The sequence below is a fragment of the Schistocerca gregaria genome, chromosome 2 (genome assembly GCF_023897955.1).
Source record: "Schistocerca gregaria isolate iqSchGreg1 chromosome 2, iqSchGreg1.2, whole genome shotgun sequence".
NCBI classification, from domain to species: Eukaryota; Metazoa; Arthropoda; class Insecta; order Orthoptera; family Acrididae; genus Schistocerca; species Schistocerca gregaria.
Window position 1 is genome coordinate 534,305,855 of NC_064921.1, and position 15,492 is coordinate 534,321,346.

The following is a 15,492-nucleotide window of genomic DNA, read 5'->3' on the forward strand; positions in this document are numbered from 1 at the left end:
TTCTTGTAAGAATACTCTCCTAGCCTTCTTGACAGACTTTTTAACTTTCGTAACCATAGTCGTAATGACAACATCATGATCACTAATCCCTGTCTCAACACTGACACCGTCGATGAGGTCTGGTCTATTCGTGGCTACCAGATCTAAAATATTTCCATTACGCGTTGGCTGTCTATTTAGCTGCTCAAGACAGTTTTTGGATAATGTGTTCAAAAGTAATTCACACAACGGCTTGTCTGTACCACCTGTAATGAATCCATAGACATCCCAGTCTATACTAGGTAGGTTGAAGTCACCTCCAACTAATATAGCATGATCCGGGTACTTCTGCGATAGTGTGTAGACTCCCTTTGAATGATTCTAGAACTGCCACGGTGGAACCTGGTGGCCGGTAATAACGTCCAACAATTAACTTTATTTCTCCTAGCCCTGTTAAACGTGTCCACATAACTTCACATTCACCACACTCTACTTCGACCTCCGCAGACACAATATTTTTGTCAACTGCAATGAAGACACCACCTCCTATGGTGTCTAATCTGTCTTTCCGATACACATTTCAACAGTCATTAAATATTTCAGAACCTCCTATCTCAGGGTTCAGCCAGGTCTCAGTCCCGAGAATAATTTGCACGCCACATGCTTCCTGGAGGGCAGTAACTTCAGGAACTTTATTCCGAACACTCTGAAAATTTACTGCTAATATCTCGATGGTTGAAGTGTCTTTACACTGAGCGCGTCCTGATTTCCCTGCCTGCACGTCGACTGGTGAGTGTTCATCAGGACACCTCGCACTACTGCCTAACCTAAAAAAACCCATGTGTACACCACAAGCACTCTGCTACCCGAGTAGCTTCTTCCTTTGTGTAGTGCACCCATGACCTACCTAGGGGCGTCCTACAATTCCCCACCCAATAGCGCAAGTCTAGAAATCTGCAGCCAAGACCGTCACAGAGTCGACGAAGCCTCTGGTTGAGACCCTCCACTCAGTTCCAAACCAAAGGACCCTGATCCACTCTGAGAACGATGCTGCAAATAGAGAGCTCTGCTTGCACCCCACATGTGAGGCCAGTGGTCTTCACTAAATCCTCCAGCTGCCTGTACGAACTGAGGATCACCTCAGAACCCAAGCGACAGGCATCATTGGTGCCAAAGTGAGGAACTACTCGCAGACGACTGCACCCCGTACTCTCGATAGCTGCAGGCAAGGCCGCCTCCACATCTTGGATGAGGCCCCCCGGCAGACAAACCGAGTGCACATTGGAATTCTTTCCAGCCCTGTACGCTATTTCCCTAAGGGGCTCCATCACCTGCCTAATGTTGGAGCTCCCAATAACCAGCAAGCCTTTGCCCCCGTGTGCCTCCTCAGGCCCTGCAGAAGGATATTTCTGCCTGTCTGCTTTTCCACAAGACTCTGAAGTTTTTAAATGTGTGAGACCTCAGACTTTCTTCATGAAACAGACAAACCTGTATTTTCAAAAAAAAAATCATCAAAAAATGTGAGATAATAATGATTTCCACCAACAGACACTGTCTCAAATGGCCACCAAAAATCAGAACGACCTAAGTCTGAGATTATGTTTAGAATACCTTTTTTCAGTTTTGAATGGACGATGTGACTGTTTTCCCACGATGAACAACTCACAGGGGTCCTTGACCACAAGATCCTCATTTAATCTGGTTGAAACCTTTGCCAACTTCAGCATGCTTTTGCTATTCACATGTCCCAGCTTGCAACGCCATAGAAATCAAAGACTTTTTGAGTAATATCATTGTTTCATTGCACTTGTGTCCAAACAATAGACGTACTTAACCGATACTTGGGCAATTAGTTTGCCTTCTGAATCATAAACACTGTCTTCAATTTTGATGAGAGCACAATCAAAGCTGAGTTTGGGATGTGACTGACATTAGATCCTTCTATTTATACTGATTTACCAGCGGTGGAGGAGATCAATACAACATTGCCAGAAGTATCTGCCACCAAACTATCACCTCCCACACTGACCACTGAGCTATTACACAGTTTTGCATTATCAAGCTTCCCTCCATCGCTGGTGATGTGAGTTGAGGCACAAGAATCTAAATTCTACATGTCTCTTTCATGACACTGTTCCTGTGTTCTGACTGTATTCTCGTTACATATCCTTTACTATTATTTTTTGACGACCTTCCTCTCTTCTTGCACTTACTACAATATTTAGCAATACGATTTTGTCTGTTGACCTTGTAGCACTTAATAAAGCATTCTGTATGACAGTTTATTTACATGTAAAACTGACTCTCCATTCTCATTTGCATCTTCAGATTTGACATCATCTAATCTCTGATGGTACCTGTGCCACTGTTTTCAAGTGCCACAATCACAGGTCAATTATGATCAGGTAAATCCATGTCATGTCATTTAACTTAAATGCAGTCATTATGTGCCTCTGTGAAGTTTCCTGGCGAAATAATTAGTTACATTAATGTCGGGTCTCCAGCTGGAACGTATCATCATCTAGAGACACAATATTTCAATTATGAGAAGGAAAGCTGCCGTTCACCATATAGTAGAGATACTAAGTCGCAGATGGGCACAACAAAAAGACTGTAACAATTCATGCATTCGGCCATTAAGGCCTTTGTCAACACTGGACACACACACACACACACACACACACACACACACACACACACACACACACACACCCCTGAAGTCTCGGGCAACTGAAACCACACTGCGAGCAGCAGCACCAATGCATGATGGGAGTGGCGACTGGGTGGGGGTAAGGAGGAGGCTGGGGCGGGGAGGGATAGTATTGTGGGGATGGCGGACAGTGCTGGAGCACAGACAGTGGGCAGTGGAGAGGTGGGAGGGGGAAGTAGCGGAAAAGGAGAGAAATAAAAAGACTGGGTGTGGTGTTGGAATGGGAACAGGGAAGGGGCTGGATGGGAGAGGACAGTGACTAGTGATTGAAGCCAGGACGGTTATGGGAATGTAGGATGTATTACAGGGAAAGTTCCCACCTGCGCAATTCAGAAAAGCTGGTGTTGGTGGGGAGGACCCATATGGCACAGGCTGTGAAGCAGTCACTGAAATGAAGGATGTCATCTTTGGCAGCATGTTCAGCAACAGGATTGTCCACTTATTTCTTGGCCACAGTTTGTCGGTGGCCATTCATGCGGATAGACAGCTTTTTGGTTGTCATGCCTAGATAGAATGCAGCACAGTGGTTGTAGTTTAGCTTGTAGATTACATGACTGGTTTTACAGGTAGCCCTGCCTTTGATGGGATAGGTGATGTTAGTGACCAGACTGGAGTAGGTGACGGTGGGAGGCTGTATGGGACAGGTTTTGCATTTAGGTCTATTACAGGGGTATGAGCCATGAGGTAAGGGATTGTGAGCGGGGTCTGTGTAAGGATGGACGAGTATATTGCGTAGGTTCGGAGGAGTGGGAAGGATAGGGGGCACATTTCTCATTTCAGGGCACGAGAGATAATCAAAACCCTGCTCCAGTCCTGGGAGGTACTGAGTTGCAAGGAGAAAGCTCCCTTGTGGCTGGACAGTGGGACTTTGCAAGGTGGTGGCAGACTGGAAAATAAGGTATGGGGGATTTTCTTTTGTACAAGGTTGGGGGGACAATTACGGTCAGTGAAGGCTTCAGTGAGACTCTCGGTATATTTTGAGAGGGACTACCCATCATTGTAGATGCGACAACCACAAGTGGTTAGGCTGTACGGTAGGAACTTTTTGGTATGGAACGGGTGGCACCTGTCTAGTGGAGGTATTGCTGATAAGTTCGTAGGTCTGATATGGATGGAGGTATTGATGTAGCCATCTTTGTGAGTCAGCATGTGGTCAATAGCAACTTTCCTTCTCATGATTGTTACATTCCATCCTGGATTTTCCATTGTTTGATTTTTGGATACAATACTTCAGTGGTCCACCTAGCTGTCATCTTCAGGTGAGTAGGCCGTCGCACTATCTCGCTGAAACTGAATGCAAACACACTGCGGCGGTAGTGTGTGCGAAAATAATTGCCCTATAGCAACAGGCACAACAGCAGAAATGATAAATCGATATCAAACACTATTGACAGTTTTTGATTCTCAAAACAAGCACCGTTGTTTCTTAATGTCAAACAGATCAAGTTTTTAACTCTTACTTAAAGGATACCCCCTTATCTCTGTTTATAATATTGTCAGAGAGCTAGATTTAAATGGCTTCTTTCACTACACAGTCCCAATACCGCGATGCAGGGGCAACCACTTGTGTCTCATCGTACAACATTTTATTTCTTTCAGTAAGACAATGTTGTGGCACTGCAGATTTTTCTGGCTGAAATAAATGTGTATGGCGACGATGTTCCATACAATGGTCCTAGATCATACGAATTATCTTTGCCACATGTGTTTATTTCAGCCAGAAAAATCTGCAGTGGCAGAACATCGCCTTATTAAAGAACATACAACAATGTACGATGAGACACAAGTGGTTGCCCCTGTGCCACGATATTAAGACTGTGTAGTGAAAGAAGCCACTGAAATCCAGCTCTCTGCCAATATTATAAACAGAGATAAGGGGTATCCTTTAGCTAAGAGTTGGAACCCTGTTCTGTTTGACATCAAGAAACAATGGACCTTGTTTTGGTCATCAAAAACCGGCAATAGTGTTTGATATTGATTTATCGTTTCCACGACCTTCCACCACCGGTGCATCAATGTGTCTACTGCTAGAGGGCAGTTAAACATAACGCCCAGAGGGCCCACAGTCGGTGTACAAAGGAACCACCGCACCGTGTTTGATTTCAGTTCCAGTGAGATAGTGTGACGGCCTACTCAACTGAAGATGGCGGCCAGGTGGACCGCCAAAATATTGTCTCCACATAACAATGTGTTCCGGATGGAGACTCAACATGAATACAAGCAGTCATTATGATATGACTGAAATAGTCATATACCAACATGGTCATTACAATTCGATTGCAATAGTCGTCTACCAACTTGCATTTATCTGATTTCATTGAGATTAATGTTTTAAGCGAGCCCACACTATGGTGAGTATAGTCTTTTCTAGGGCCATCCAGTCTTTTGTTGCCGTTCATATATCCTTTATAAGGAAGTAATTTGTTTTGTCCATGAACAGTAAAATCTGGGAATGTGCGTTTCTGTCTCTTTTCTTCCATGAATCTTCCAGTTTTGCCATATCCAAAGATCAGTTTTCTATAAAATTCCACACGTTTTGTCATGGGTTATATACACCTTCATGGCAAATTTCCCTGTAGAATATTTTTTGCATCTGGTCAACTTTTCAACTACTGGAAGTCCAGATGGAGCTGTACCACTCATTTTTATGTTCAATTGAAACAAAATTGCTGGCAGACTGCACACACAAAGAGGAGGAAAAATAGAAATAAATCAACCGTTGGCACGCACACAACTTCCTAACGAACAGATTCTGGATTTCCTCGCAAAACTTTTATTTTCAATATTCATTAAAGATTGCTTTCACACCCGGTCCTGAACCCATAACCTTCTGGTGCGTAGTTTTAGTAATAATGTGAAAGGTTTGCCAAATAATGTTTTATTAAATGAAAATTCACGAAGTACACCATACAATGACTACATATATACAAAGAACACAGGGTAACAAAAACAAGAAGTAAACAGAAAACTGTCAATATCTATTTACATATACCAGCAATGACACTAAAAGGAGGCCAAGGCAAAGGTGCAGCACAAAAAGAAATTGTACCAATTCTGAGGGGGCATGGACTGATATAGGCTTTGCCAAGTATTGGCATTTTTAATGAGTTTGACGGTGTCACGGATTTGTGTGAATTGGATGTAGATAGTTCTGTTTTTATTCTTTTTTTCAATTCTTGTGGTCAGTGACCCCACTGCTCATTTAAAAAAGCAGACTAATCTTTATGCTAGACAGAGGATAAGGAAAATAACAAGTGCAGGTCTGCTCACTCCTAAACAAAGAATGGATGGCTGAAAGGGAACTAATAAAATACTTAGCTATGATTTGTCACATGAACAGCAGCCAAAAGCAAGGTGGGGTATGATCCAGTTCAGTAATTCCACCTTCTAACTGAGTTTTAGTAGGCATATCTGTCTGCCAAAGAAATTGTTGGTCAATGATGGCAAGTGTAAAGACATAGGCAGAATTTATTTCAAGCAGATACGAAAATATGGTTTAAAATTAAACATGCTGTCAGATTGAAATTCTGGTTGTGTATGAGCTAATATATCAGCAAAAATAAACAGTTTTTGGAAATATACTGTAATTGGATAACTGACAAATCTACTCACCAAGCAGCGGCAGGAGAGAACACATGTAAAGGTAAAGAAATCTGCAAGCTTTTGGAACCAGAGGCTCCTTCTCCTGGCAGAAAAGTTGAAGGATGAGAAGTGGTGTGATGGAAAAGGGCGTTCAGGTAAAGGATTGGCAAAGTTTTCTTTCACCTGTCTTCCTTCCCCTGGCCCCAAAAGCTTGCAAATTGCAATACCTTCATATGAGTTTTTTCCAATCTGTCACTGGGTGAATCAATTTTTTTTTACCTCTCCCATTCCATTATAGTCCAGTTATATAGGAAAAACAGAATTTTTTAATGGCCACACCAATGCTACGGTTCACATAGTGAGAAAACTACTTCACATCTAAGCAGATAAGGAGGGGGATACATTATTCACGTTCTATACAAGTCTATTCTTAAAGGAGAAGACAGGTCTTCTCGGAGCTGTAATGTCTCGGAAGTTAATGTCTTGGGCTTTGAAAAATTCCTAGCACACAAAGAAGGGAGCTGATGTTCCAGAGGAATAGAAATCTTTTAGCTGTACGCTGGAAATGTGTATATATGTTAAGCACCGTTCGCTGGCCAATAATCATGAGTTACATATGCCCATGTCAGAATTGTAGAACATGAAGACAAAGAGTCGAGTTAAAAACGGCTGCATGTTAATGCCAATCAACGAAAGAGAAGATAGCTAAAAATAGGAACGTGGAGAGAGGTCTATAAAATACACTGTAGAGAAACAGAGGTCCTGAACTAAAAATTAAATGGCCTTTGCCACATTGCCATCCAGGATAAAAAGTAAAACGCAGTTGACTGACCTTGTGTCATTCGCTAATACTGCTGATAACTCTGACCGCAAACACAAACAAGAATGTAAGTGTTCCATCAGGTCGTGGTGGAGTGTCAAAGATTGAGCGAAATGAGGACAAACTGTTGGGGGGGAGCACCACTTATTAGATGGTGATGGCTGCAAAATGAGTGTCCGATAGGCAAACTAGTTAAATGATCTCATGGCGAGAGATGGTTATCCAAGTCGCTGGGAGAGACTTAATAAGCCAGAGCTTGTTCTCATGAAGGGAGGACCAGTGGTGATGACAACGTGACACCACCTGCTGACAGACGGCAACACAGAGATCAGAGAGAATGTAAGTACTAGTGGGCTGCAGTACAAGGACAGCATCTTCGGCAACAGCAACAGTGGCTTCGTTTCCCGTCAGACCGACATGACTAGGAACCCACATAAACTTCACAGTGATTCCATCAAGAGTGAGCAAGTGACAGCTTTCCTGGACCCATTGCACTAACAAATAGACAGTGTACAGCGCACAGAGGCTTTGAATGGCACAGAGAGAGTCGGAGTAGATGACGCAATTGAAAATCCTGTGTCATCGGATGCACTGCGTGCCCTGATCAGGGCAAAGAGCTCTGCTATAAATACTGAGCAGCGTTCCGGAAACCAATACGGAAAAACATTGGTGCCAATCATGAAGGCACACCCGACACCAGGCCACTCCAAGAGTCATCAGAGTACACTAAGGTACTACAGTGAAGTACCGTGTGCAGGTCATGAAACTGAAGGCGATAGAGCAAGGCTGGAGTAGTATCCTTAGTAAGCAAATGAAGGCCAAAGTGAACACGGACCGCCGCAAAAAGCCAAGAAGGTGAAGGGTACATACTCACTGGGAAATTTAAAGGTAGTGTTAAGTTAAGCTGCCACAGAAAGAGCTGAAAACGAACTCTTGGAGGTAACAGAGAAGAGGGACATGCCCCACACTGGCGATCAAAGGAGGCATAAAATGAGTGGCCACGCATGGCAGACAAACAGCATGTATATCTGCAGAGGAGAAAGTCACGGTGGTAGGACAGCAGTAGTTCTGCATACAGACTCTCAACTAGGCCAGTGCAGAAGGCATCAATGGCCAAATGGATGCCACAATGGTGAATAGTATTGAGGCGGTGTAAGAGAACAGACCGCTCAAGATGATGGGCATGCTGGGCAGCACAGAAGGATAGGTCCAAATGGGAATAGGTGTACGTGGAGCCTGAAAGGAACGTGGGTGCTCCTATGTTATTGCAGAGGAGGTTAAGTTGATTGAGAAGGGCAACCAAGAGGACACCTCTCGGACAGGTTCTGGGAGAACCCCAAAGGGGATGGTACGCATTAAAGTCACGGAAGAGCAGGAAGAAGTGAGGTATCTGCCCAATAAGCTGGAGGAAGTCTGTCCTGGTGATATTGAACAACAGAGGGATGTAAGTGGTACAGAAGGAAAAAGATCAAGTGAGGAAGAAAAGGGTGAAATATAACAACTTGAAGCAGGTAGTCAGGGAGGTGGGTTGACTATGAACGCCGCCCCATATGAGCAGCATGACTCCCCCATGAGATGGAATGCTGTTCACAGGGAGAAGGTCAAAATGGACCAGGAAGAAATGCAAGAGCTCAAAGTGGTCATTAGGATGCAATTTTGTATTCTGGAGACAAAGAACGGGCAGACGCTGCTATTCTAAGAGCAGCCATAAGTCCTCTTTGTTTGATTGATGGCCATGAATGTTCCATTGAAGGAGAGTCATAACGAGGAAAGGGAAGGAGGGAAAAAACGATGAAGGGGTGTCACCTCAATGGTTGCCAAGTGCCAGCCTTCAAAGACTCATGGCTACAGGGCACAAAGGCTGCTGGACCCTGCTCCATGATATCTACAGAGTTATTGACATTCCCCTTCTGCTGATTTGCAGACTCCAGGGGAAAAAAATCGGCTGACGGTGCACACCGGTGACACGGACGTCAGCCACATGAGAGTATCACGTGGTGACACTGTCAAAGAGGATCTCTGGGTCAGTTTTCCATTATTTGACTTCTTGGAGCCTTCCAGTTGGCTGAGGAAGGCTCCTATTGGCTGGAGGGAATAGGAAATCTTTGCAGAAGTATTCCTTCTGCCCTCTCCAGCCTGTCGGTTATGTAGCAGGTGACTTCACACCAGGAGGTGAATGTTTGGTGGCCTGTTGCACAGCTGGATGAGGAGATGGCGATGCTACCATGACAATGAGTGATTTCACAACCTCAGAGCCAAATTTGAGATTGCATGCCTGTGTGGCCATGTCATTTATGTAGCGAGATATAGCAAGAACATTACAGTACGCGCCACATGGCAGAACGCAGAATTCAAAAATAACAAATAACTTGCAAGCGACCAGATAAGGCACTTTTGCCTTTAACTGTATTTCCTGGACAGCTCGCTCATGGAGACAATCTGGAGAGGAGGCAGCATGGTCACCACTGCAGTTGATAAAACGGGAAGAAGGAGGCAGACAGTCACCACCGTGCACATTCCTACCACAGGTTACACATCTGACTGGGTGTGATAAGATGTTAGAGTGTGGTTGAAATGATGACACTAGTAGCAGAACATAGGGTTCGGATTGAACAGTCAGACTGTGACAACTTCATAGCCTGTTATGATTTTGGACAGAAGCACCACTCTATCAAAGGTGAGAAAAAGAGTGCTTGTGGGCACCAAGACTGCATCTACATTTTTCATCACCTGATGGACACAATGGCACCCTGATCAGAGAGGTACGTTTGGATTTCTGCCTTGGTCAGACCATCAAGTAGCCTAGTGTAAATAACACCATGGGAAGAATTCACAGTTCTGTGGGCCTCAACACGAACAGGATGGCCATGGTGAAGCGAAGCGGCATGCAGTTGTTGTGCTTGAGTATCAGAAGTAGTCTCCAAGAGCAAAGAGCCACTGTGTAAATGAGAGCAGGATTTCACAGGGCCAGCAACTGCATAAACACCTTTCTGAATAAGAAATGGATTTACAGTCGCAAATGAATGATCATCTTTAGTATGCAAAACCACGAGGAACCATGGTGCAGCTGTGAGGGTCTTTGAATCGTAAGCATCATTCCATTTATGTTTGATAGACAGCAAAGAAAATGATTGGCTCACAGCGAGAAAATCCCCCACGATTGCCAGCATGTCCAATGGTGCTCTCCTTCTGACTGATACCCCCTCCCCCACTCCGAGGGGGCTCACTTGACTTAGGTGATTGTTCACACCTCCCAAACACCTGACAGAGGGACCAATTGGCAATTGGGGAAGGCAGCAGCTTAGGCAACCACCCCTCCCTTGGCCTGGCCTGTACCACGGGTTAGGTGTGAATCCTACATGTTGACCAGGGCTGGGAATTATGCGTTACCCAGTCACTAGTTACTTGTCAAGATGCATGGGCCAGCAAAGGAGTGCACAGGGAGGAAGAAGAAAATGATATGCATCAAACCTCAAAGCAGAGAAAGGTTAGGAAAAGGTGAACGAAGAAAGGAAAAAGAGAAATGTAAAACAGTGGTGGGACTGTTCTTATGTGAGCTACTGAAAATGCAGAACATGTTCCCTAAAACACCCCAGACATGTTCCCCAAGGGAAGGAAAAGAGTAGCAGGAAGATAGACATGCAGCACTGAAAAGGTGCTTCAAAGGCTAGGGGCCCTGTGGTATCCAAGCAACTAGAGGTGAGCCCCCTGAGGGGAAAGACGGAGGAGGTTAAAAAAAATGTGTGTGTGGGGGTGGGGGGTAGAAGGACGGAGAGTGTTGGTTTTGATCTGTCTGAACTGAGGATGATGTAGGAGGCTTTTGAATACAGAATAATGAAATGATTGAGGCAGCTTTTATTTTATTGTTTCCTTATATACCTAAAGAATGGACTCATTCTCCATAATAAAATAACTACAACAACAACAACAACAACAACAATAATAATAATTACAAAGAATGGGGGGGGGGGGGAAAGCATCTCCTGGAGACAAGTAAAGAGACTACTGACAAAAAAAAAAGCATCTCCTGGAAAAAATTCTATCTCCACCAGGTGAAACAAAAATCTAGTTGATGTGTAAAGCAAGCTCGTTCATAGGAAAAAAAGCAAGTATGAAAGGTTGCAAGAAAAGACGCCAAATAACAGTGCAATGAGGACAAAATTGCCATGTGCAACCAGGCGTTTCACAATATATTGCCAAAAAGTTATACTATGAGAAAATAAAGCATAACAATGTTCTATTATTGTTCTGAGTCGTCATTTTTCAATTATGGAATGTGGAATAGTGATTATTAAGACTAGAATAGTAATTAGAAATTAGTTTGACTTTGGTTAGGGAAAAACTATACATTCAAAGAAGCTGGAAATATGTAATTCAGGAGAAGTTTCTGGCTTCTGTAAATGGTTAGTACTGCAGTTAAATGTTTGTTACTTTTTTTAATAGAAAAAATATTGAAAATCCGTCAAAATGGGTGGCATTCCAAGAAATGGCAAGGATTACATGGCCAGAAATCAAAATGATAACTAGAAGTTGGGTAATTAACTCTGTAATCCTGAAACGGTATAAGTCAGAAGGCTGGTAATCTTTTTGCAGTTGCAGGCAATGTAACCTAGCTGACAATAGTATGTGAGGTAGCCACTGTTGTCTACTGTGTCATTGCCTTGTAGTTAATTCTTTTTTGTGCTTGTGATTAGTGTGTGCTGTTGTTACAGTTACTATCTTTATTAAATATATCAATACTATCAAACAATGGAAAATAAAAAAAGTTGTGGTCCATGTAGAGACTGGGCTGGCTTCCTCCACTACTTGCAACTGCCTATGGCATTCAGCCACCTTACATTTAACATACCACATGTTTATGCATACTGACTGACTAACCTGCCAAATATTAGGTGTGGTTTTCAGTGTCTGTATCTTTAGATAATTATTCTGTTAAATCATCATTAAATCTGAGAATCATTAGTTTGTGGTCCATCTGAATGAAGAGTAAAAATTTTAAGCTATCACTCCCTTTTAGTGCCCCCCCCCCCCCCCCCCCCCCCCACACACACACATACACAGAGAAGAGTTTTTTTTTTTCTTTTTTTTCTGGAGTCATGTTGAATCTCCTGTCAGATAATAGATTTTCACCTGAGAAAATGGCCTCTCAACATCTACATAGGTAACTGGAGCAAATTTAAAATCTCCTATTATTGTAGGCTCCATTTCTACTGCAATAGAATTGTCACCTTGTAGAATCTTTTTAAACATTTCCAAGTTTGCAGGATTTTTCAAAAACCACCACCTGGCACACAATCCAATTCTGCAATGCATCATTCAAAGTTTTCACTGACTTTTTCCGTGGCAGTCCTGTTCCCTGAAACCGGCTGATCAGTTTTGGCAGGCAAACAAACTTGGCCACAACGAAAATGAAGTCAGTTCTCATTTTCAAAGATTCAGGAAGTTTCTTTAGTGCTGTAATTGAAGATGTTGCAGCCACCAGAGGAATGACCATCTTTTACTCAGGAAATCTGACGCATAGTGAACTGCTGCTGAAGTACATGTCGCCCCCTGCCCTCCCCCCAAAAAATCGTGTTACGATAAGCTGAGAGGGCAGAGGAATATTTGGTGCGGTTCTTTAAATGTCTCAATCCTTGACAGAGCTTTTACACATATCTTCGTAATACTGGAAATTAATTTGTTGACATCTAAAAAAAAAAAAAAAAAAAACTTTGTATCCCTTCCGATACCCTGTAAAAACCACGCGCAATGCTGGTCACGTGAAGCTTGCTTGGAAACAGCACTTCAAAAGCTATCCCAGTCTTTTTCATGTATGGTGCAGCATCTGAGATGGAAAGTAATACATTGTCACAAATTTCTTTACACCAAAGTAATTGGAAGGAATTAGTAAAAAAAAAAAAAACTGTGTGATAATTCAATTGTTAACATTTTCCAGGCACACTGTTGTAAGCAGGAATGCTTTTACTGATTCTCTTTCTGAAGGACAATGACACTGGCAATAAAAAGGTCTATAGCATCTATTGACTTGTCAATTGAAATACAGATATCTCTCTTTTAAGTTCATCTTTAATGATTTTCATTCCTTCATCTTAACATTCACATTTTCACAGTCTTGATTCAAGGAGCACAGATTCAACCATATTCTTCTCCAAAACCTGCTTTAATTTAAGATGCTAATTGTGATTTTCGACTTATATTGCAACTGGTGTTGAAAACAAAGAAATCTTCCCAGTAGCCTTGGAAAACACACTTTTGTGCTTGGTCGTCATGTTGAGAAATGAAGTATTTCTTTTCATAGTTCACTGACTGCTCACATACTCTGCATGGAAGTATTTTGCAGTCAGTAGAAAATACCTCAGATCAGAAAATATTAATGTAACTTAATAACACTGAAATTCAGCACGTTACTAGCTGCCTTGCATAACAATGTCCTAATAAAAGCCGAACGAAAGAGATCCAAGTAACCACAGACAATAATTAAAACCCTTACCAACTGTTACCTCTTTTTACAGTGACATTCATTGCTGTTTTTAATAATAAAGCAATAAACAATGATCAAAAATGCAACAAAATGCATTTATATAAAAAAGATAGAAAAAGGCACCATAAAACTGCAGAATTTTAATTACAAAGATGTAAATCACAGCTTCACATTCAAATTGAAGATAGAGTCAACACATTTAAAAATGAATTCTGCCATTATTCTCGTCTCTGCTCATTACAAAGGCATTCTTCCAATGTTCCGGTCTCTGGTCGTTACTGTTTCTCAATTTGTATGTAATTATCTTTTACAATAATGCGAACTAGTTACAGCTTATTGCATACTAATTTTGCCAGTGTTACCATGGTTACAGATACAACATTTGCACAGCTGACATTGAAGTATTAACATGGTGAGAGGAGTGGGGGTGGGGGAGGGGGAGACAACCTGAGTATGAACAAAGGTTTGATGATATGAGCTGTGCTGATTTGCCAGTAAACAAAGGAACAGGAAGTGTTACAGACAAAACAAAACATTTACTTTTCATGGTGTGATCCTGAATGTGTGTCTGTTCATAGGCCTACACAAAAAGATTCTCTTAAGAAGATTGCTATAAAGTATAACAGATAATTTAACCAACAACTAAGCTACTTCATAGTATGATGTTTGCTGCCTTATGATGCACACCATCTAATTATTAATGTGTTTCAATATAACAAAAGTGTTCAGTACGAAAAGAGAGCATTTTTTTCCATTGCTGATATTAGTCAATATTTTATTCTCCTTCAATGCCTTGCCCCTTGTTTCTCTATTCTAATATGCAATGTTCATTATTAAAATATAATGTCATAGTAGTCACTCAACAAACAATTTAAAATTAATCATCATACTGATCCAACAATCCATTCTATCTCTAATGATGCATATAGGAGTTGCAATAAATGGGAAGAATTTGCGAATCTAGTATGATCTTCACCTTTACTCAAATACTGTTATCTTTTAGTAATAACTGTTTTTATAAACTTAATATTTAACTTACAAAGATGGAAATTATGGAACAACTAACAAAAAACTGCTATTCTTTTTCACTGGTAGCTACTGCGAATTCACAGGCAGTGCACAATACTTACCAAATAACAGCACCCGTATGTCGACATAATATACATCTCTGGAAAATCCAGGATGGACTGTAACAATATCATGAGAAGGAAAGTTTCTACTCACCATATAGAAGAGATGCCGAGTCTCAGATAAGCACAAGAAAAAGATTCTTACAATTATAGTTTTGGCTGTATAGGCCTTTGTCAACAATGCAAGAAAGCATCTCCGATATATGTTGAGTAGCAACTTTCCTTCTCATAATATTATAATATACATCTTTAAACTCTCTTTAAAATCCCCCTGCAACTGGCCCCCAAATTTGAGATACTGTCTCTGTTAGGCACAAACTTCATGGTTACTTGTATTTTCAGCCCCCCACACTACTACACTGCAATCATCGCAAAGGATTCCGGGTGGTTTCACTTCACTACAACTAAAACGTTAAATGAGATGTATCAACAAAAACATTTAGAAAAGTTAACTGCTTCAGTACTCTGTCACAAAGTATTTTTTCTTCAAATTTCTGACAGAAAAACCTGAGACAATAGTGGTTTCATTAAAGAAATTATAGAACTTCAAACCCCTAAACTTTAACAACTATAATAGGAAGAACTTACCCTGTTTGGCATCAGAAGTAATGATTGTCCTTTTTTTGCCTCTCCTGCTTCAACTTTTCCCATCACAACCATTCCCATGTCTTTATACTTATCAACTACAGGCATTACAAAAGGTCCACCCATTTTGCGATTGAGCGACGGTAACTTGTCAATGAATGGTATAAATGCATCACCTCTGGAAAACATAAATTTACATAAAACA

General features: G+C 41.7%; 1 protein-coding gene across 1 annotated transcript in view; it reads right to left on the reverse strand.

The window, feature by feature from the left end:
• Positions 1-15,492, reverse strand: part of LOC126330596 (eukaryotic peptide chain release factor GTP-binding subunit ERF3A) — a 68,420-nt gene that overhangs the window by 42,102 nt on the left and 10,826 nt on the right. The window contains exon 6 of the mRNA XM_049996371.1: positions 15,291-15,465. Within this exon, the coding sequence (XP_049852328.1) occupies positions 15,291-15,465 (175 nt within the window). The remainder of the gene's footprint in view (positions 1-15,290; positions 15,466-15,492) is intronic.